This window comes from Myodes glareolus, chromosome 5 (assembly GCF_982192425.1).
Source record: "Myodes glareolus chromosome 5, mMyoGla1.1, whole genome shotgun sequence".
In the NCBI taxonomy this organism is placed as follows: domain Eukaryota; kingdom Metazoa; phylum Chordata; class Mammalia; order Rodentia; family Cricetidae; genus Myodes; species Myodes glareolus.
In genome coordinates, this window is record NC_142030.1 from 25,021,378 (window position 1) to 25,045,579 (window position 24,202).

The 24,202-nt window shown below is 43.2% G+C and overlaps 1 protein-coding gene across 1 annotated transcript; it reads left to right on the forward strand.

Annotated features, from left to right (window-relative positions):
* The first annotated feature begins 2,611 nt into the window (after positions 1-2,611).
* Positions 2,612-23,950, forward strand: Hsd17b7 (hydroxysteroid 17-beta dehydrogenase 7). The gene is made up of 9 exons (XM_048452923.3): positions 2,612-2,752; positions 4,433-4,636; positions 6,006-6,098; positions 7,298-7,412; positions 9,853-10,047; positions 12,445-12,549; positions 12,762-12,818; positions 16,487-16,585; positions 19,913-23,950. The coding sequence occupies exons 1-9, from the start codon at positions 2,718-2,720 to the stop codon at positions 20,012-20,014; spliced, it is 1,005 nt and encodes a 334-aa protein (XP_048308880.1). The 5' UTR covers positions 2,612-2,717; the 3' UTR covers positions 20,015-23,950.
* Positions 23,951-24,202: the final 252 nt, after the last annotated feature.

Sequence of the window (24,202 nt, forward strand, 5' to 3'; positions counted from 1 at the left end):
AGGTTGCTAATGAGGATGAAAATTATGTCCATTCAGTTTTCCATTAGCAACTTGAAGGGGCTTAGCTTAGTCGCAGAGAACAAGAAAACCAATTTCCATGTATTGTTTAATATTTATTCCCCATTTGAAAAAGAAGTGGCCACATATCTGCAAACCATTCTCTTCTGTAGTCCTTGGATCCTACCCAGGGTAACATGTGACTGTTTACCATCGGCGAACTGGGTAAAATCTTGAGTTAGTTTTGGGTCATTATTTCCAGGAACGCATTATTTCCAGGAAGAGGGGTGAAAACTATAAACAAGACAAGCTACACAGCGCCAGTCAGTTGTTCTTTAGTCCTGTTTGCAAATCAGAGGTAGGCAATTCTGGGAATGTTTACAAGGACCAAGAATGGAGCTTTGTTATAGGAGCAAACGATCCTTCCCTTGTTCTTATCTACTGTACGATAAAAAGAACCAGAGATCAGCGCCAGAGCTTAGTGTAGAGACACATCTATTATACGGAGCATAAGTAATGATAGAGTTGGTGCACCTTCCATTCAACTCATTTATCAAGGCTTGTCAATGATAGGTAGACTCACTGTGTGCCACACTGCTCTGGTACTTTAACAGAAGAAGCCCCTGAATAATACAAACCCAAGATGACTAGTTTGGGGAGATAAAAACAAACAAACAACCCACTCAGCTATAGATTAGAATATATTCCACTTGTTTTTGGTTGTGTCCTCCCTATGATAAATTATTTTTAAAATGAAGCAGTCTAGTGCCACAGTCAAGCCCATCGCTTGAAGGTCACAGGACCTTGGATGCAGCAACTCCAGCACTCGGGAGGCAGAGGCAGGGGGATCTCTGCGAGTTCGAGGCCAGCCTGGTCTACAAGAGCTAGTTCCTGGACAGGCTCTAAAGCTACAGAGAAACCCTGTCTCAAACAACAACAACAACAACAACAACAACAAAAAACAAACTTCAGTAAAATGAAAGGCGACATTCAGATTTTCTCACTGGCCTAGGATGTAGGAAAGAGAGGAGGACAGACTTTCTCTGAAGTCTTCTGGGCATCGAGTAATGCAAAGCTGGCCCTACAGCGAGTCTCATGTGAGACTTTGGTGAAGCTGAATCCCTAGCTGACACACCCACCCCGACATTGTGATATATGATGCTTCTGTGGACAAAGTTCATGCTAAGAGCTGTATAACAGAACTTCTCTCTCTCTCTCTCTCTCTCTCTCTCTCTCTCTCTCTCTCTCTCTCTCTCTGTTTTCTCAAGACAGGGCTTCTCTGTAGCTTTGGAGCCTGTCCTAGCATTCACTTGGTAGACCAGGCTGTTCTCGAACTCACAGAGATCCACCTGTCTCTGCCTCCTGAGTGCTGGGATTAAAGGCATGCACCACCACTGCCTGGCTAAGAAATGAGTTTTCTTTTGGAAAGCCACATAGTTCTCTCTGCTCTCTTCCATGTCACCACTGAACTCCAGGGTTTAAAAGGGACATTTGGAGCCTGGCAGTGGTGGCGCACACCTTTAATCCCAGCTAGTCTCAGGACAGCCAAGGCTACACAAAGAAACCCTGTCTCCAAAAACAAAATAAACAACAAAAAAGAAAGACTCCTTTGGGTATAGAATCTCAAGATCACAAAGAATTTTACTCCAAAGCTTTTAGAAAATACCGTTAAGATACCATCTTTGATAAACTGATCAAAAATCCACTTTAATTTTAGTTGTTAATTGGTATCATGAATCAAAACATTAAGATCAAACTCCAGAAAAAATAATCTCAATCATTTAGGACCACAGCTATTCATATAGTCTACAGCTCTGAAAGAGTTATGGAGTTTGTTTAATCGTACTATGTATAAGTACTAGTACCTTTACTCAATGTTACTGGGGACTTTCAACCATCTATAAATAGCGAAAACTGGAATAAGGATTATAACACTGGCGCAAGGTACTTTTATAGGAATTAAACTTAATAAAAAGTGGGGGTTGTAATTGATAAGCATTTGCCCTTCCCTCCCCCATTACTTAGCTTCCTCCCCTCCTGCACTCACAGCAAAATACTCATCTGGGATGGCCTGACAAAAAAACAACAACAACAAAAAAACCAAACAAACAAACAAAAAAACAACAACAAAAAAAAACTTTACAGAGGCCTGACAGGCACTGACGGAGATGACAGTTACACATTCCTTTAAGAGTTCTGAAATTCTCATTTCCATTTCACATTCAGAGCTTGGAAATTCCTAATTCACTCGTGTCTCGACATAAATAAAACACAATAAAATCCACGTTTCTTTGCTCAAAGATTATGCTTTAGAGAAGGATCGGAAGATGGACCTACACATTCTAAGAATTAACCTTGGACTTAGGTCCGAGTACTCCACCCTCTGCCAGCGTCCACCAGACTCTGTCTGCCCACGCAGATTAAAGACCCCGCCCCGAGCTGACACCTCCTGCAAACTGAGGGCGGGGACTGTCTTCATTGGCTAGGACCCCTGTGTCACGCGGCTCCGCCCCTCGGCCTATCTCACCCCACCAGGCCCCGGCGTGGAGAGAGGATGCCGGGTTGCAATTGGCTGGCCTAGGCGGAGACGGATGACGCAAGAGGAGGTGGGGCCTCGCCTAGCCTTGATTGGCCGTGGTGCGCTAGGGCGCGGATAGTGGTCCCGGGCTTGAGCTGCTGTGGTCGCCGGTCTAGATTAACTCTGCTGCGCGCCGTGCAAGATGCGGAAGGTGGTTTTGATCACCGGGGCGAGCAGGTGAGGCTTCCTACGGAACCCCGGAGGTTAAGTTACGGGATGCGGGGAAGCGCAGGTCGGTGACTCTGGACTCACTTCGGTGGGGATTCCACAGAGATCCTGCCCTGCCTTTCTCTGGGCCTCCCAAGAGGTGTGGTCATGCCTGCCCCTGTGGGTGCTTGGTAACTGGCGCTTTGAATTAAACATGACAGTGGAGAGGAAAACCAGAGCTCCAATTACTGATCAGCCTGACAGTGGTCCTGAGCCCTGGAGTGCTCTCAAGGGACCTGACGATTCCATTCAGACTCTGCCATCCCCCTCCATCAGTGACCCAGACTCCATTAGTTACTGTAGGTACCCTTAGTTTACTTTAACCCTAAACACGCGGTGTGTCTTACACTCCCGGAATTTAAATGTCAGCCTCCACGAACTTTACGACAATGGGAAATTTCATTCCTGCAGCATGCTTCGCATACTCTCCCCAGAAAGATCCAGATCAGTCGCTACCTGTTAAAGGTTGTCCTAATGCAGTCACCAGTTCATAGCTATTCCAGGCTTGCTCATTTTACCCTTGTCCTACTTTGTTGCCTACTAGGCTTATTTGTCCACGAAGAATGTGTGGAGAATGAAACCGACCAACCTTTTTCCCAGCTGGTTACATTGATATTTTTGAAGAATTCATACAGATCTAAATATGTCCATGCTAACTAAGCCACTGTAGGAGGGATGTCTCTTGGGCTTTTTGTTAGCATGTTCTCTCCTTTAGGTCAGATGGTTTTAGTGGTTGTCATGTGGAAGGTGCATATAGAAGTTAGGTCTGATCTTGTGTTTCTTTTTATCCATGTTTGTGGTATGTACAATTGTATATTTATACTATAGGTCTACTCTTTTGAAGGAAGGCTGAATAGGCCCATATATGTTTGATACTCCTGGCAGGGCCACCCGATTATGTGAGCTCCAGACTCACTTTGGGGTTCCATTTGCTGGCAGTCGGCCTGAGAATTTATTAGTACCCAGGATGTCATTGCTGCCAGCAACTGGCCCCATCTGCTGGGCACTTTTCATATTGCTCTTTCTGACCTAGTGTGTCTAAGGCTTCAGTGAGCTATGCTCATTCACCCCTGCTTCTCTGTCTTCCTCTCCATCTGATTTGTATTCGTACTTTATGCCACTTGCTCTGAGGGCCTTTTCTTTCTCTTGATTGTCCTGCTGTGATTTAGTAGCTGACCAGGAGTCAAGCTCCTGCCATGCCACTGTGCTTTCTCCTGGGGGATAGGAGAGCGACACAGAAACTCCCCTGTTCACTCATCGGGATTGGTGGTCTGCCTAATAGCAGCAACACCAAGAGAAGGTAGAACACTTGCCTTTGAGGGAGCTAGACAGCACAAGAAAGTGGGGACATAATAAACAGCCTATAAGATCCTCTTCACAGCATTTTGCGGGGATATATTAAATCCCAGCACAACAGGCACCGCAAACCCTGCTTCCTGTGTCATTTAACTATTTTAGAGGGGAGAAACTAGATGTGAGCCTAATCAAATGACTTATGGAGTGATTCCTTCCTTCACATGATGTTGGGTATTTTCTGTCTGCCCAGACTTCTCGTGTTGACACAGTCAGGTTTCTGAACCAGAGAGAAATGTTTTTTAATGTCCGACCATTTCAATGAACTCACGCCCTGTGCCTGGATTGTCTCCTCAGTGGCATCGGGCTGGCCCTTTGCAATCGGCTGCTGGCAGAAGACGAGGAGCTTCACCTGTGTCTGGCGTGTAGGAACCTGAGCAAAGCCGGAGCCGTTCGTGATGCCCTGCTGGCCTCTCACCCCTCCGCCGAAGTCAGCATTGTGCAGATGGATGTCAGCAGCCTGCGGTCGGTGGTCCAGGGTGCCAAGGAAGTCAAGCGAAAGTATGCCTCCTTTTGACAGATACGGTAGTGCCTCATAGCAGTTAATCAAATGAGAAAGGACAGGGAAGTAAGGGGAGGTAGATGAGAAGTGAATGTAGGACTGGGAAACAAGTTGTGCTGAGGGAGCCTGTGCAGAACGACCTCAGCCCTGAGAGATTGGCAGTACCCTTTCCAGTGGGCAACACATCATTATGTCTGACACAGGTCTCTCCACCCACAGTCCTCTGTTCCCATAAGAAATACTGATGCTGTTTTTATCTAGATGGCAACCCTTTCATCTTTGAATACACTAATTACATTGTTTGGTTGAAGCCAGAGCTTCATTTCCACATTTTACTAAGCCTTGCTTTTCCATGCCTAGGAAAAGAAGTTGCTATTACTAAAGTTTGTAAAATAGATAATAGAGCGATTAACCTGGGGTCCCACTGACTTCACCTCCACAATGAGTGGCGGCTATAGTGGCAACAGTGTCATTACTTAAAATAATCATTTCAGTAATTTGACCCATATGGTTATGATGTAGCATGATCAAGAAATGCAGGTGCATAATCCATATTGGCAACCAAGCATATATTGCAAAGGTCCGATTTTGTTAGCTGTGCGTCTGTCCTCGATTACGTGGAGGACACAGTGTGCTGCTTAGGGTTCCGAGAGATACTCTGAGCATGTGTGTTGCTTGAGTATAATGAGAGCACCTACTGCCTGCTTTGATCCTCCTTCCACAGAGATGTATTTATATTAAGGCTTATGACGTTCCAAAACTGGAAAAGTTCACTCAAGTGTGCGTTTCTCGGCTTCACCGTGATACGCATTCTAGAATAGGCCCACTGAGAATACCTAGTCCCCACAGGACATTTACAGTTTTAGGGTAGGAAAGTAGCCATTAATCAGTTTATGATACATAGACCCTGGCCATGAGCACTGAGTGGTTTCCACTTGGGTCTTCTGTTTTGGTAGATACCAGGCCATCCAGATTTTAGCGCTCATCAGTCCAGTCAGGCCTGCAATACATGATGTAAATTTAACTTGTCAACTATGGAAGTTGTGAACTGGGAAGAAGGGAAAAAAGGAGGAAGAGGAGGAGGATGGTTTGAGAGAGGGTGTTCAGTACCTGATTGGTGGGCTGCAGTTGGATTTTCCTAGAGAAATTTAACTTGAAAGCCCAATTGAAACCACCCAGAGCAGAGATACTCACTGTGGCTAGAGAAACTTCTGAGAAAGAACTGTTTTAACCCTGGTGTTTCATAGCCTGTGTGGCCATCTTAATGGGTTCAGAAAGGGTTTTCTGTCTTTGGACCTGTATTCTTGAGGAGGAGTGCACTCTTGTCTTACCTTTTCTAATAATGTCATTTTGGCGTTTTGTTTGTAGGTTTCAAAGATTAGACTACTTATATTTGAATGCTGGGATCATGCCTAATCCCCAGCTAAATTTCAAAGCGTTTTTCTTTGGCATCTTTTCAAGGTAATTTTCATGTTCTAAATCAGTGGTTCTCAGCCTGTGGGTTCTAACCCATTCAGGGGTGGGGGAAGCTCAAACAACCCTTTCAGAAGGGTCGCATATCGGATAGCCTGCATATCAGATATTTACATTACGATTCATAACTAGCAAAATTACATTTATGAAGTAGCAATGAAAATGATTTTATGGTGTGTGTGAGGGGTGGGGGTCACCACAACATGAGGAACTGTATTAAAGAGTCACAGCGTTAGGAAGGTTGAGAATCACGGTTCTAAATGAACCGATTGCAAGAAAGGTATTCATTTTGCTGCCATGGTTTTTGCCTTTGTTGAATGAGGGGACGCTGAGGAGGATGAAGATCCATGGACAGGAGGAGTTGATCCATAGTAGCACGTCAAGTACTCGTCTTTGTGGAGAATGCCACACATTGTCATGATTTTTATAATGTTCTAAGACTCTGGAACATTCCATATTGTCAGATGGTTCATGCTGTCAGCATTTGATTTGGCTAAATGTGCTGCTGGCGGAACCGTCCTAGATATGCAGCATTCTTACACAGCCTCCAGCAACTAGCAGGCTGCACCAGAAGATGCCTAGCTACGTGCCAGCTCCTCTGGCCAGTAGGCCGAGAGGATGCGGACAACTCATGTCTGCCTGAGAGATTCTCAATACACACGAGTCTAGTGGCTTTCAAAGCTATCTAGCCATAAACCAGAGTCAGAAATAAGGCTTGTTTGCAACCCAGTGCGTTTATTCATAGAGGTTTTTGATGTGGGCTACGTGTTCACTTTCTCTTCACTTTTCTTCCATGAAGACGAAACATGCACAGATCCCACAGCTGTTTGATGCTCCTAGAATTGCTAGTGAAAAAGACAACCTGCTTAACTTTTTTTCAGTAACCAAACACACTTGACGTGGCTGAAGACCTTTTCTCATTGGCATAGCTGTGATTGCCCAAGAATAAGTTACATGTAATCTGATTGGGTAGTGGGAACAGGAAAGCATGTTAAGTACATCCGTGAATTGGTGGAGTGGGGGTAAAACATTTAGTAACTCACTTAATACTCACACATGTTCATGAAGTTAGTATTTTGTCATTATTATCTCAAAGAAGGTCTGTTGTGTCTCTGTGTGTGTAACATCTTTAGTATTTTCAGTTAAAGGAGCATTAAAAGTCACTCCGCTGTCTTCTGCTGTTTCAGAAATGTGGTTCATGTGTTCTCCACAGCGGAAGGACTGTTGACCCAGAGCGACAAAGTCACTGCTGATGGGTTCCAGGAGGTGTTTGAAACCAATCTCTTTGGCCACTTTATCCTGGTAAAAAAAAAAAAAAAGGCTTCGATCATACTAATTCCATCCTGTTACTGTGATCCTGAGGGCATGAATGGACACGTGACTGTTTTGTGAAGGCTCCTTAATGTCTGGTTACCATGAAATCTTTGAATAATCAAGTCTGTCCACTGGCCCCTGGAAATGTTGCTTACCTAGAACAGAGGAAGCAGATTACCAGACACCAGTCACCTTTTGAAACGACGTATATAACAGCAGAAAGAGCACATTTATTCTGTCCTAAGTAGTTCTACAAACTGGGCTTGGCATCAGATAGACTAGGATAGCCAGCGTGCTGTCGTTAGACACGGGTAGCCTGGGATAGCCAGCGTGCTGTCGTTAGACATGGGTAGCCTGGGATAGCCAGCGTGCTGTCATTAGACACGGGTAGCCTGGGATAGCCAGCGTGCTGTCGTTAGACACGGGTAGCCTGGGATAGCCAGCCTGCTGTCGTTAGACACGGATGCAGATTATCATAGTTTCTTTTTATTATCATAGTTTCTTCTTAAGAGCCATACCTGGAAGTACAGTTCTCGGCACATATAGCAGATTCAGCATGAAATGTGTGACTATCTAGGGTGTTCTGTGAGGTTGCCTCTGGCACACTCTTATGGGACAGCTTGCACAATAAGTGAGAAGTGATGACTAACACCTATATCCCAATGCTTAGGCTGAGATAGGAAGATTGCTGCAAGCTTGAGGCCATCTGGGGCTACAGTGTGAGCCCCTTTCTCAAAATAAGCAAACAATATTGAAATAAAAAGAGGTAATGATAGAGAATTAATTCATTAATAATATTGATAGTCTTAAGTTTGATGAATCTATGGTGTACAGAGTTAAATTGTTAGGAAAACCAATGAGAGCTGTGGTCATGGGGCAGTCATCACAGGTGTCCTAGTATGTCTTTATGTAGGCAGACATGTCATCGGGGGGGAGGGGTGTGCATTTCAGAACCCACTTACCGGATTCTAAAGCTTTGCAATGCCTTCTATTTCAGTTAGGTTTAAGAATCTGACCTCAGTTCAGGAAACACAAACCTGAAATTAGGGGTCATGTGTAAATGAACAAACAGATCCATTGCTGGTTTGATTAGCGTGTAAGGATACTGACCAGACACCCATCATGGTGGTAATGTGTAACACGAGGGCTGGCTTGTTGGGGTTTCTGTCCTGCCCAGTACCCCACAGCCGGCAAGCCCAAAGAAAATCACACACAGGACTTCATAAGATTATAAACTGATTGGCCCATTAGGTCAGGCTACTTATTAGCTCTTATAACTTATGTTACCCCATTATCCTTATCTACGTTAGCCACACGGCTCAGTACCTTTCTCAGCTGGGCAGCTTACATCTTTCCTCTCCTTTGGTCTGGTCAGAACTGTGGAGGGAGCTTCCTGCTTCCCAGAATACTCCCAGTCTCTGCTCCACCTCTACTTCCTGTCTGGCTTTCCCACATATACTACCTGCCTGGCCAGTCAGTGTCTTATTAAACTATGATTGACAGAATACAGACAATTCTCCCGCACCAGTAATGAGTTGGGATTCTTTTTGTGAGCTCCAGGTTCAGTGAGATCTTACTGCTGAGGAATGGGTAACTGACTACTTGGTTTTATATATGGAGTTTTTCCTGGTTGTGTTCGGCTTATTTGTCCGCTGAAGCATGGGGCACATCTGGAAGTTTTGTTGGCAGATTTTTCTTTAATGAACTAATGTTTTCCAGTAGTTGTAGATTTACAAAACTTTGGCAAAGATAGTACAGCGAGTTCTTGTGCATCCTGTATTCAGTTTCTCTTATTAACATTTTATGCCAGTACGGTACATTTGTCAAAATAAATGATACAGTATTGGTATGTTATTTAGTAGGTCTATACTAAAGTTGCCAGTTTTCTAAAGTCTCATTATCAGCTCTGGGATTCGATCAAGGGTACCACATACATTCATTTTATAGTCAAGGTTCCTTAGGATCTTTGCTGTGGGAGTTTCACAGTCTTGCCTTGTTTTTGAGGACCTCGCCAGTTCATGGGCTTGCTTCCCAGGTGTTTTACAGACCGTCTCTCAGATTTCCTGATGTTTATCTCATGGTTAGTCTGCAGAATGTTTTTGGAAAGACTGTAAATATAAATTCCTTTCTCATCACCTCATATCAAGAGTACATATTCCAAGGCAAGGCATGTTTGGCACATGCTTATAATCCCAGCACTTGAGAGACAGAGAAGATTGAGAGTTCAGAGCCAGCCTGTGGATGCAGTGAATGGACCATAGTGTAGAGCATACTGAGAGCCTAGCTCAGAATGACCACGACAGAGTTTATGGCCTTTCCTTGTTGGCCTGATCACCTGACTTGGGGTGTCTTATCGGGTGTTTTAAATTGTTAGCATATGCCTCTCAGTGGATTGTGAAGCCTTTTATTCTGTGTCTTCTTCACTCAGATCCGGGAACTGGAACCCCTTCTCTGCCACAGCGACAGCTCCTCCCAGCTCATCTGGACCTCCTCTCGCAATGCCAAGAAATCTAACTTCAGCCTTGAGGACATTCAGCACAGCAAAGGCCTGGAACCCTACAGCTCCTCCAAATACGCTACCGACCTTCTGAATGTGGCTTTGAACAGGAATTTCAACCAGAAGGCAAGGCTGGTCTCAGAGATCCAGAAGTTAACTATCAAAGTCGCTATTTGTAGAGAGTGGCTGGCTTCCGCTAGTTCTCATAGTGAAAGCCTCCTGGGAGAGATAAACAGCTCCTGTTTTCTTCGGGAGGTGCAGATTGTTTACCAGGCTATATTCTTCAGGAGCGCTGACCTCTGCTAACAGATGGCCCCTGACCGCTTCCAGTGCTGTACTCTCCTCCTCTGATGGCACTGAGTGTCTTCCCCGCTGCAGCTGGGTGGCTTCAGTATTCCCGTTTGCAGATGAGAACTCTTGAGTTTGGAGAAGAGGAGTCATGTACTCAAAGGTCACATGGCTGGTGAATGGCAGAGCTTACAGTAGAGTGTAAGGCTGACTTTTTCCCTGCTAAGCCTCATGCTTTTTAGCCTCTGTCATGCCGATGACTGAAGGGCAGCCAGATGTCATAAGCCTTCTGGAAGGTGATGATAAGATTCCGCTTTGTTTCTGTAAGGTTACAGAGTATAGAAAGAGAAAAATAACCTTATCGGTCATACTGCTTCTACTGACCACAGCCGCCTGGAAATCCCTGCTGCTGTGGATTAATCGACTGCGCAGGTCCAAAATCTTAACAGAAATTCTTTCCCATGGGCATTTCTGGTTGTCATTGCAGCTCAGAGTCGTGTGTTGGTCCAACTATGCATTTCCTTCTAGCATTTTTGAGCTCTTTAAAACCTGTCCAAATCCTGTCCACATTCCCTTTTTAGAAGGTGGGGTCAAGCTGAATTTCGTTTTTCATAAAAAGCTCTGGGATTTTATTTACATTCTAGTTGTCAAGTACGGTGTGGAATTTTATCTTTTTGAAAAGAAAGGGAGAGTGATTAAGTTGATGTGGCTCTGTCTTAAAGTCTGTCAGATTTGCTTTCAGCCCACGATTTTTTTTTCAGTATTCCCAAGAAAGAATTAAAAAGAATTACATTGGCGGATTCCATTTGAAGCATTTCTAATGATATTTTTCACACTTTTGGTTTACTTTTTTTTTTTTAAACAAATTAATCATTGTTTTAGGTTTTTTGGTGTTGGGGATCAAACCTGGGCCTTTGCACTTGGTGCCATTTCACTTGAGCTATGACCTCAGCTCTCCGGTGACGGGTTTCTGTTTTATCTCCCTGTCTCGCTCTTTCTTCAGCATCTCGTACATTCCAGGCTGGCCTCAAACACCATCATACCTGATTTCATACATGCCAGGCAAGCACTCTGTCAACTGAGCTACAACCCTAGAGCAACCCTTTTTGAGACAAGGTGTCAGTGTGTAACTTTGACTGGCCTTGGACTGTTATGTAGTTTATGTGATCCTCAAATTCAAAATTCTGCCTCTTTCCAAGGAACGAGCTACTTTGTATGGCCATTTTCTACTTTTTATTTAAAAGGAAAGAGAGAAAAAGAGATTAAAAGTTGCAAGAATGAGTTAAAATAATCACTCTGACAATAATATAAAATGAGGTAAAATTAATTAAGCTGTTGGGCTTACTGTGGTTGGCACAGGGTCATTCTTATTACCATAATCCCAAGGCTTTCTTTATAGGGCCATATATCTCGTCATATATATGTATGTCTCTCTCTATATAATATAATATATACATGTGTGTGTATAAATGCAAACATATACCCACAAGTATATGATAGACCCTTACATAGTGATCAGCCTTCACTAAGGATCTGACTAGAGATCTTGAGTTGAAGGTCTTTGTTCCTCCTGATGCCAAGAGCGTCCAACTCAGCTGTGTACCTATAGGTCAGTGGTTCTGAACTGTCCTAATGCTCTGACCCCTTTAATACAGTTATCATGTTGTGATGACCCCCAACTATAAAGTTATGTTTGTTGCTACTTCATAACTATAGTTTTTTTACTATTATTACTTGCAATATAAATATTTTTGAGGTAGAGGTTTGCCATAGGGGTTGTAACCCACAGATTGAGAACCTCTGCTTTAGGGAAACAGCATAAATTTTAAATTTAGCCACTATATTTAATTAATTAGAATCTAGTTGAAGGCAAGAATTAAACTCAGTAAGCCTGTTATATACTTATTGGGAATGATGCATTCATCTTTAATTAAGCCAGTAATAGAAAATCTTGATAGTCAGGCCCCACATTCCTTTCCCATCATCAAGACTGGCTCTTCTTTAAACTACAAATGTCTTGAGAATAGACTTAATCTTGCTAATAACTTTTGCTTCCTTGACCTAGTAAGTGATTTCAGACTTAAATGGTCCTGCTAAGTGACCAGGACACCTGAGAGTGCATACCTTCCATTCCCCGTTTTCCCGGCTTGTGTGTGTGTCTTTTATTAACGCATCCGTGAACTGGGTCAATATGCATCCCATGAAAATCTCAGTGCGACTCTCCTGTGTTCCCAGGGTCTGTATTCCAGTGTGATATGCCCAGGGGTAGTACTGACCAATCTGACATATGGAATTCTACCTCCCTTTGTGTGGACATTGCTCTTGCCGCTGATATGGCTGGTAAGTGGTAAACATTTATTATTTATTTATTTATTCTGGGTTATGAAATATTAAGAGTTCAACTCTGAGTAGCAGACTTCCATTCGGCTTGACACTTCTGATGTGTGGTAATCATAAATGCAAATTTTCTTTCTTAAATCTAAGTGAGAAATGATTACTTTTTGTTACTGCTCTAAATAGCCACATAACAACCATTGTTTTCTTTTCGTCAGATTCGCTTTTTTGCAAATGCTTTCACTCTGACACCGTACAATGGAGCAGAAGCGCTGGTATGTTACTAGAGTTTCATCGTCTACAAAATGGCTTAGTGATGGAAGGTGCACGTTCGCTGATGGCAGCGAGCAGTGTCAGGGTAAAAGGCTGTAAGGTGGTGGTTCTCAACTTCTTGAGTTGCAATCCCTTTGGGATCTAATGACTGTGTCCCAGGGGTCGCACATCAGATACTTACACTATAATTCATAACAGTAGCAAAATTACAATTGTGAGGTAGTAACAAAATAATTTTATGGTTGGGGGTCACTGCAATATGAGGACCTGTATTAAAGGGTTGCAGCTTTAGGAAGGTTGAGAACCACTGCTCGAAGGGAACAAACTCTGTGGACAAGCAAGTTCCATTTGGGCCTAAGGTAAGTATTATGTTACACACAAGATATCAGAAGTTTGACAATTAACGTCTGCTGTGACGTTGGGTACATGACTATAGACAACACACTTCTGTAGAAGCAAGCTGCACCAGGAGCCGCAGAACAGGTGGCAGGATACGGTCGAGTCAGTTAAAGCAAGGAGGTGACTAGTGAGTGAGTTCCCATGGGGGAGGTGTTCCTTGTGGGACAAACATCGAGGCAACAAGCCCTCTTGTCTTCTGTAACGAGTTTTCTTCCTAGAGCCGGCAGGTGGCTCTGTGGTTAAGAACGCGTTCTTGTGGATGACCCACTTTGATTCTCAACACCCATGTGGCGTAACTGTCTTTAACTCCAGTTCCAGCACCCTTTTCTGACCTCCACAGGCATCTGGTATGCACGTGACATATATACAGACATATATGCAAGTAAAACACTCATCCACATAAAATACATCTAAAGAAAAAAATGTAAAGATTTTTCTTTCTATCTTGGTACTAGAGGATCAAGGTATTAGAGGATCTTATTAGGAAAATAGGATTTCCTTGAATGGTGCCTAACGGTGGGCTGTGTGTTTCCTCGTCCAGGACAGGAGTTACTGCTGAGCTGTAGCTGTATTTTCTTCTGTATTACACTCCACAGACAGCCTCTACTTGTGGTTCAGAATTCTCACCCAGGAAGAGACTTGCCGTCTGTTCTTCATGCCTTCTGATTGGAGTCCCGCTGTCCTAGTTCTGAAGGCTGGTACTCAATCTACCGAGTCCTGACTTTTATCCTAGAAACTTGAGGGCTAGTACTTTGAGGTCCAGGTTTGACTGCTTCTTAAATCTTGACCAAATTGAGTTTGGAGGAAACATGAAGGGAGTGATAAGCATTAAAGAATCAAATATGTTCTTGTGTAGACAGAAATTGATTGTGAAAACAAGTGCTTTTAGATGGTATTGGTGTAGAGCCTAAGATATAAGAAGCCTTAGTGTGCAGTCCCTGAGGAATTTCTCCTTCTGCACATCTGTGGTGTGAAAAGGCTTGTCTGGGCTCACACATGTTCTGAGCATCAGTGGTGTGAGGTATATTTAGAAGAGAAAAATCCTCTGATACAAAGTAGCTTAGAGTTAAGTTTGTGAAAGTAATGAATCCAAATAATAGGCAAGAAAGCAAGGCATCTTGTCATTGGGTGGGGAATGTGGGACCCACTGGGACTGGTGTTGTCAGAATTGACTTTGATTAGAGTGGAGCTAGATCTGGACTCTGAGGGACCAGGCGATTTGGATAGGATGAGCACCAGGATCCTAGTGTCGCAGTTGAAAAACTTCATTGTGAAGGGCAGCTCAGTGGTGAGTACTGCTGGCCTTGTTGAGGACCCCAGTTCAGTTCCCAGCACTCATAAGGCAGCTCACAACTCTCTGTAGCTCAACTTCTAAGAGTTCTAATGCCTCTGTATGCATATACATATATGCAGGAAAAATACCCATAGAATAAAATCCATGGTGATCTTGCTGTAATTTTCTGAAATGTACGTGAATAGAAGGGCATCATCCCAAACGTCATCCGCCAATGTCTGGAGATGCTGTCAGGGGTGGATGCGATGGTAGGGCATCATGTGGGCAGTTAGGGTCTCCCTCAATGGCTATGTAAGTTTTGCCTCCTCAGGAGGGGAGTTTGAGCTTGAGCTGGGGCATAGGCCAAGCATGAGGATGTCAGGATTGTGGTTACCATTCAAACCCAAGTTCTCTGGTTCCTGGCTTGGAACCCTCGAGCATGTTTTTCATCTATCTAGGCTTTTATTTTATATAAAATAAGAACCAGAGCAGTGAATGGAAGCAGGGGCATTGCAGAGACTCATATTTTAGGAGTTACTTTATCAATAACAAATACAATCTGATGGCTCAGTGGCGCAGAGTAGGAAGTTTAGAAATCAGCCCTTAAACGTACAGAGAGTTAGTGTGTGCTGATAATCAGAGTTGGAGGGAAAAGATGCCCTTTTTAGCAAGGATGTAGCCAAAAGGGAGTTTATGATCTTGATTCCCTGCCTTCCCCCAGAATAATGTTCTAGATAGGGGAAGAGGTTTATATATCAAAATTAAAACCTAAAATTCTTAGAAGAAAATATGAGAAATTTATGGGACACTTCAGAATGCAAAGGCTTATCTGAGTGTAGACACTCTAAAAGAGTGGAAATTAAAATAAAATTTGTGTGGTCCCAGAGTCCACTATAAATAAAGCACAAGGCAGAATACAAACATCTGTCTTAGATCAAGGTAAATATTTTCTTAGTAAATCAAGACTCCCAACAAAGGGAAGACAGCCCTTGTCGGAGTCACAGGCAAAAAAGTCAGACATGAAGATTCTGAACACATTCAGTCATGTGAAAAGATTCTTCATCGCAGTGATGCTAAGAGAAGTGCAAATTCAATCTATAATTCAGAGCCAGCTCAGATGAGCAGAGCTTAGGACATCTGATCCAGGGCTGTGATGGCTGGTGATAAGGAAGTAGAACGCTTGTGCACGGCACAGCTCCTGTGGAGGACTCACGGGCAAGATGAGCCAAGTATTAAAGGCGCATACCCTTCACCAAGAACTTCCATTTTGGCATTACTTCTATAGATGCACTCATCATCCGTCGTGGTTTAGTTTGTGATCATAAAGACTGCAGTCTGCTGCATATATCCTTTAATTAAAAGTTGAACACATAAATTACAGCTCATGCCCAAAATGGGATGCTGTGCTTTCAAAAGCAAACAAAACAGCTCAGTATACACAGATTTGAAAATCTGTAGGTTTGTTGTTCAAGAGAAAATCTCTGTGTGTTGTGCTTCCATTTAAGAGAGAAGGATGTGTTTCTCAATGAAGGTATGTCTTGCCGTGACCACACATGCTAGAAGAGTGGGTTACTCCCAGAGGTGTAAGCTAAGTGGCTGCAAAATAGGAAAGGAAAGAAGACCTCCTTTTTATACTGTGTACATCTTGTGAACATGTGCATCTTCTCACTGATAATATCCCAGCGACCTGTGGTTTGCTGTGGTGTGGACCCACAATGACACTGAATTAACCAGTGTCTGAGACATGTATTTATGTGGGAATTAAGGGAGAAGGTAGGTGAAGTTTTGTTTTGTTTTTTGCTTAGGTTAACTCTCAAGTCACAGGCTGCCTTATATTCTCCCTTCAGAACATGACAGCTCTTTCCAAAGATCCTTAGATTAGCTGCTGCTTTTTGAGAGGACTCTTGCGATTTCACGGTGGAGTTCTGTAAAGTACCAGTGGCAAATCTCGCTTGCTTGTGGCAGGAGCGGTGTCATTGACATGTTTTATCCTTCCAGGTGTGGCTTTTCCACCAAAAACCCGAGTCTCTCAACCCTCTGACCAAATACCTGAGCTTCACCACAGGCTTTGGGACTAATTATGTCAAGGGTCAAAAGGTAAGTTGGTTTGTGTTGTCGTGTGGAAGATGCTGCCAGTCTGATACTCCGGACCCATGACGCTGACAGATGAGCCGCACAGCTCTGTGCCTGAGCCTTCACTCTGGCGTCCTCAGGGTCTGTTTCATTGCTTTCTGTTCCCTCCAGTCTCAGAGCATCTTCTTCCCACTAAGCCACTCTTACCTGTGTTTCTGTTGATGTCTTCACATCCTTCAGACCCCACCTTCTTCTCAGTCTTCTGTGTCTCTTTAGACTGGGCCCTGTGCCCTGTTACGGGATTTCTCAGACCTGTTCTGGGTGGCACTCACCCTCAGCTGCCTCTGTCAGCATGTAAGCTTCGTGAGAGGGATTGTACCTGCTTCCCTCGTATGCTGCCTCAACATGGAGACTCTTAATAAATACATCCTGAGTTGTATGGAACAGAGAACGTCTTTCTTTGGGACGATAATATCTCTTGGAATGCACATTCTGTTTGAGATTATTAGCAGCATTGTTAGACAGATGCTTAGAAGAGATGGGTAAAATAGAAAAAGTCAATTTCATCTTTTGAAATCTAATCTTAAAAGTAATCATATAAAATTACATTGTGGGGGAAGTGAGAATATTTACTTGGGACTATAAGAACATGCTGTAGCTTTGTCACCAGCAAGGTTTATTGTAGCCGCCTGCTTTTCCCATCTCCGAACTGATGATGCATTGGTATAAAACACAACTAGATTGAGGCAAGCAGGTGACCTCTGTCTGTTTGGCAGCAGCATGAGTCCAGTGACAGCCAGCCTCGTATGATGCTTCCCATGTCACCTGCTGGTAAAAACCAGCCTTTCATAGGAAGTGTGTATTGGATACCAGTGACTTGGGAACATTTTCGAGAAGTGTTTTCTCAGGCAGGTAGAGTTGACCCTTCGCACTGTCTTTCCTTGCTGGACTCCCCACAGCGTATTAGCCCAGGCATGGCCTGAGATGTTGAAACAGTTAAGCGGTGGAGAGGCGATGTGGTTGATCATTTACAAATTGTTCTTTACTGCATTTACATTCTGTCACCTGGAGCCCAGGAGATGAGACTTGAGGGATTGGGTTCAGGTACAGCCTGAACCTCATTTTAGTCCTGGCAAGAAGGGAGCAATGCCCCTTCCCTTCCCTTCCCCTCCCCTCCCCTCTAGGATTGTTTATTTGTTTTTGTTTGGTTTTAGGACTGAGTCTCACCACATTACTCTGGGTGGCCTAGAACTCTGTCTTAGTTAGGGCTTCTCTTCTGTCATAAACGCTGCAACAAAAGCCACTTGAGGAGGAAAGGGCTGATTAAGCACCTTATACTTCCATATCACAGTCCTTCATGAGAGAAGTCGGGTCAGGAGTCTGGAGTCACACACAGAAGCAGAGACCATGCAGAACCGCTTACTGGCTTGCTCCCGGTGGCTTGCGTACTTTGCTTTCTGAAGATAGCACCCAGGACCGTCATCCCAGAGATGGCACTGCCCTCAGTGAGCAGGGTTCTCCCGCATCCCTCACCAACCAAGAAAATGTCCCACAGGCCAATCTTGTGGAATCATTTTCCTCCACTGAGGGTCCGTCTTTCAAAATGACCATAGTTTGTGTCACAATGGCATAAAATTAGCCACACAAACTGGCTGCTTCACCAGGTTGACTTGCAGAGGTGGATCTCAGGTCTGCCTGCCTCTGCCTTCTGCCTTCTGGATGGAAGATAAGCATGCTCCCTGCTTTGAGTTGGGGTTTTTGTTTGTTTGTTTAACTCAAATTTCAGTTAACTACTGATATCTTAACATCCAAACTGACATATTTTGTGAAATTCCGTTGCATTTTAATAAGCTCACTTTAGGAATTTCAGAGTTTATTTAAATTTTTAAAATTTGCTATTTTATAACCTTACAGGGAGGGATTTACTTATCAGGGGAAGAAAACGTTTAATTTTACAAACTCAGGCATTTCATATAATTTTCTATGAAGTTCATTGGAGAAAATATTTTAGATTTTGATTCATTGGTAGAAATGTGCTCTCCCCTCTGCTAACTGAGAGGGGGAACTAGGGATAGATCTTGGAGGAGGGCAAGTCATTGTCACCAGTGGTGTCCATGAGCCTCTGTGCTGCGGTGACCTCCTCACCCAGGCACTTGTGGACCAGCCTTAAACCCAGTTTGTCACAACGAAAAGACAAAACAGCATGAAAGCAGGAAGAGGGAGGAGTGGGAGTGGGGGCATAAGAGAGGGTGGGGATGAGTGTAATAAAAACACAGAATTGTTGAGGAATGAATTTAATTTAAAGAAAACAAAGGTGAGAATAGACAGGCGAGTTCTATAACATCTCCAGTTTCAAAATGAAGAACTAACAGGATTAAATGTGGATAAATGTTACATCCAAATTGTTAAGAAGTTTCCTTAATCCTTAGTCTTTGAGTTTTAAGACGATCCTCTTTTACTGACCTGGAAAAGGAGATAGCCTGACTGTAGCGGCTGAAAGTGCTTCTCCTTAGCAGTTTAAACTAAGATTTTCTGCAGGAAGAACAGGAATGCAAAATACTAGTGACTTCAGATAGACTCTCCTATTTCTTACACATGGAAGCACTTTGGAGGGGGTGAGCATCTGTAGGAATTCAGACCTGTAGCACTATTAATAAAAACCCAGAGACAGATATCGGGGTTCAACCTAAAGGTCAGGAAAGCAAAATAGCCAGCCACTGGCTTTTATCTCTACCTTAGTCCGATCCTGCCTCCAGGAATCTCAGAATGAGACTGTGTGAGATATTATATAGTCCTCTCTCATGCAGAGGTTAAAGACTGTGTGTGAGAGCTGTCTCCTCCCGTATTATAGTCTTCTCTAGGACTGGGATTAAGGACATGCACCACTACCTCTCTGTTTCTATGGCACACTAGTCTGGCAACTGGAATTAAAGGTGTGTGTCACCACTGCCTGGTCTGTAAGGCTGACCAGTGGGGCTGTTTTACTCTCTGATCTTCAGGCAGTCTTTATTTATTAAAATACAAGTGAAACATCACTACAGACTTCCTTTCTACCCCCGTTTCCTTTAGCACGTGCTTGGGTACTAGGAGACAGTAGGAAAAAACACCTGCACTTCATATCTTTGCAAGCAGTGGGAGGTTTGGTGAGTGCTGAATTTACATGAGCATTTATGGCCTCAGTATTTCCCAGTGGTTCCTGAATGGGCAGTATTTCCCAGTGGTTCCTGAATGGTTCTTTCTGCCCCATCCCAGCTTCAGGTTCTCTTGAACGCATGGATGCCCTCCCTCCACTTTCATGCGGTTTGTTTTATTTTTCTCTTGTAGTCATTTCTATTTGTGTTTGTTTTCCAGATGGACATAGATGAAGACACCGCTGAAAAATTTTATCAAACCTTACTGGAACTGGAAAAAAGCGTTAGGATCACTATGGAAAAATCAGATCACCCCAGCTGATAGCGACATTCTCCTGAGCATCCAGTACCTTCTGTACCTTCTGGGGCACATGGCTTTCTGTTGTGCTGGATGATACACACTTGTCGTAAACCATAAGCCATGATGATCTCTGCTCCTACCTTTCAGAATGATCTCTAGGACTCTGTGTGCGCACATGTGTGCAGGCATGCACACACATGTGAGAAAGGTTGGGCAAAGTAGAGGACCCAAATAAATGCCCTCCAAAACAGTGTCCTTTCAGAATTGCTAGAGGCTTCCTACAGAGCATCTGCATAGAGCATTCTGTCACCTGGAGCCAGTAGATGAGGCTTGAGTGACTGGGTTCAGGTACAGCCTGAACCTCCATTTAGTCCTGGCAAGGAGGGGGCAGTGCTCCTTTCCTTTCCTTTCCTTTCCTTTCCTTTCCTTTCCTTTCCTTTCCTTTCCTTTCCTTTCCTTTCCTTTCCTTTCCTTTCCTTTCCTTTCCTTCTTTTTTCTTCCTTTTCTCTATGTTTGTTTTCCCGCTCTCTTTATTTTCTTCTTCACATGCTGCTTCAGATAATCTTACACGATCGGCCACCGAGCGGTCCCACGTGACTGCCCGCGGTCAATCTCAGGAGCAAAGTGTGAACACTTTGGGCCACGTGCATTCTTTCTTTTCTTTCGAAGCGTTTTGTTTTTTATTGGAGTGGAAGCCACGGTGAGCCTGGTCTTCAGTAACATGGGCAGATGTGTTTGTTATGAAGAGCTTATCTTCATGGTCATATTTCACTGGAATTAAATTTATAGCAAAAGTTATTTATTCACGTTTCAATAAAATGTAAAAACAAATAGAAAAGTCTGAGACACTACTACGAGGCCTAGTGCCGGCATCTGGTGCACAGTGGAAGGAGGAAGAAATAGTTCATTTGTGTGTGTCTGATGATGAGTTTTCCAAATCCTTTTCTCTATGAAACTGAAAGAACCACACCTGAGCATCCTTTGGTATAAGTCAGAATGCTAAAGATGACTAGATTTTTTTTTTATCATAAATAAAGCCATTCCATTACCTGGGATATAAGGTAATCCCGGTAAAATTTTGAATGAAAGTCAAAAAATGGTATATTAATATAATTTCCCTACAGCTGGTGCTATGAAAATTTGCTGATTAGAGCTTCTCTAATTTTATTGACCAAGATTATTTGTAAAGATACAGGTGAGAATGAATGCACGCCCCTGCCCCTCCCCCATCTTTGGGAAAGGAGGGTGGAGCTTAGCATGATGGCTGTTCTTTCATTTTCATCCACCCAGAACTCCCATTTGGAAAGGGCTCCTCCTCCATGGTAGGCTCACATTTCTCACGTGTGAATTGAAACCTCTTTTTTGCTCATGGGTTTGCAATGAGGAGGGGATTGACGATCTCTGTGGACCGTGTGGACTGCTAGAGAGTGAGGATGTTCCTTAGAGATCAGAAAGCCAGAGCATGGGGGTTCAGACCCCCCCCCCCCCCACACACACACCTTGTAGGGCGCTGACTGACCACAGTCCTTTTGACGGTTCTGTTCCCCAAGCATTTCCAGGAGGCAGCATGGGACACTGCAGGATGGAATGGGGAGAATTGTAAGCCCTGGGGCTGGGCAGCCATAATCTAATCTGGCCTTGAGAGTGGAGTAGCTTGGGCTTGGGTTGTTGGTGAATTTGGAAAAACATGCCCTTTTCCAGTGTTGTCAGCTTACGACCAGCAGGTTATTCATTTCTTTTTACCAGTTGGATTAGTAATTCCCTCTGGTTTCTTCTTGATGCTGATGTCTCTTCCTTGTCTGTGGTACAGGAAGTTTTCCATTTTGCTGGTGTTTTCAGAGAACCATGTTTCCGCCTCACTGAAGTCTTTTCTCTCCCCAGTTTCTTATATATTTTTCATTGAGATTTTAGCTCTGCTTCTTTTAATTATCTTCATTTTGCTTTCATTGGATTAAAATAAAGCATTTTCCAGTTTCTAGACATAAAAACTTAGGTTACTTGTTTAAAAGCTTTTCTTCATGGCTAGGGTAAGTGTTTAGTTATAAGCATTTAATGACAGAAATATCCCTCTCAGATGGTTTAACGGGATCTCATGTTTGCTGACAGGCTACCTTTTATTTTCTTCCTTTAAGCCCTAGACTATTTTATTACTTTCTGTTGAGGTTTCCTTTTATGAATTATTAGAAGTTATTTAATGTTGATACTTTTAGAGGTTTAAAAGGTTGGTACTTGACTGGGGAGATGCTCAGTGGTTGAGAACACTGGTTGCTCTTCCTGAGGACTCAGGTTCGATTCCCTGCTTTACCTCATGGCTCACAAAGATATAAAACTCCAGTTCCAGGGGATCCAATGCCCTCTTCTGGCCTCTGTGTATACCAGGCGTGCAGAAGATGCATAGGCATACATGCAGACAAAACACCTGTATACATAAAAGTAAACAATTCTTGCGAGAGCTGGTACTGGCTTCTAGGTATAGTCTGTTGGGGTTTTCTAGTTTCAGCTTGGTATAGTCAGAGTGCATTGAGTCCTAGTTCTGCATGAAATTTTTTGAATTTTGTTTATGGCCCAGGATCTGATCTGCCTGGAGCAGTCTGTGGTTTTTCCTTCACACCATGCCTGCTCGTATTTCCTCCTTAGAACACTGGGGATTGCTCTCTTTGTACCTTCTACAGAGTTCATGGCTGCTTTCCCAGCAGGTGTCGTGTGGGAAGGCCACACCACGCTATTGAAAACAGTATTTCTCATCTTCATACCGGTCTTCGTTTCTGTTATAATTTCACTCTTCAATTTCCTGTGTTCAGTTAGTTTTTCCTGTTCTGTGTCCATTTCTGGTTTTAGTTATTTCAAAATTTTGATGAATTTTATTGTTAATTTGTATTATTTATTTGTTTTTCATGCTGGGGCACATTGAATTTAGGGCTGTGGAATCCATCCTCTCCTTTGTGGGTGATCCCTGGGCAGGCATGCTGTACATGATAGTTGTCAATTGAAGCTTTTAGTTGGTGCTGTTTTGTTTTCTTCACGCCTCAGTGAGGTCTTTTGATAGTTGATCGAATCTAACATTCCATCATGGACCTCAGGTTTTACCATCCTTATCAACCTTCTGAAAAACAAAACACGAAACATTTACCTGAGGGCTAGAGAGATGACTCAGCACCTAAGTGCTCTGACTGCTTTTCCAGGGAACCCAGCTTCACTACCCAGCACACACATGGTAGCTCACGAACATCTCAAGTTCCAGAGGACCCTGTGTTCTCTCTGGCTTCTGTGGGCACCAGACACAAGTGGTGCACAGATATACATGCAGGCAAAATACTCATACACATTAAAATAAATCTTAAAAACAGAATTCCAAACGAAAAAAACATTAATTTGGGGGGGAGTATAAAGTTGTGATAAAACTAAAATCTGTGCATATCACCAAATGCTTTCCTTCTTACACTAAAAGCCGCCTGATAGGCATCTAGGAGCAGGCTGCTACCCAGGTTCCTTTTCCTGCTCCTCTCCAAGCTAACCTGGAGTGCACCCTCCCGTCCAGCCTTTAGGAGCCCAGCCACATTTGAAGCCTTTACTCTGAGAGACATATACCAGTGTTGAATTACTTTATTTTTCTTGTTTTGATGGAGTGTGCTTTAGAAATCACCTATTTTGTGTCAAACTGTGTGTTCACGTATCTTGCCATTTCCTGTTTGATTTTCAACCTTTGAACATAAGAGATATTACCTATATAATAAATAATGAAGCTCTTGTCTAAACATCTTTTATTTATCTAAAATTTGTACTTGTTTCGCTTGCTTATTGTCCTCTGACATACCAAAGGACCAGCTCCAAGACCTTTTGTTGTTCTGACTTGTATTTATAGTGTTCAATCAACGGCTGGCATTTACAAGGCTCTTGATAAATATATGAACAATTGATTGAACAAGTGTTTATATGAATAAAATAATTGTGCTATTTTGGTTGGCTCAGTTGATTTTTTTATTCTGCCAAAATTTTAAAAAGCTACAATTTATATTAATCTGGAATAATACTCAAATACCAAGCTAGAGTTTACTGAGGCTCTGTCATGTTTTTCTAATTTTAGAACATTATGTTACACTAATAAATATGCTTCCTTCTCATGTCATTGTTGTCTGTACTTGCAAGTTAACGCCTGAAGGACAATTTGCCAGTGTTTATCAGAAGTTAAAGGGCATGAGCCTTTAGCAA

Coding starts and splice junctions, on each gene's coding strand:
- Hsd17b7 (XM_048452923.3), top strand. CDS start 2,718: ATGCGGAAGGTGGTTTTGATCACCGGGGCGAGCAG. Junction 12,819..16,486: donor ACAATGGAGCAGAAGCGCTG/GTATGTTACTAG, acceptor TTATCCTTCCAG/GTGTGGCTTTTCCACCAAAA. Junction 16,586..19,912: donor ATTATGTCAAGGGTCAAAAG/GTAAGTTGGTTT, acceptor TTTGTTTTCCAG/ATGGACATAGATGAAGACAC.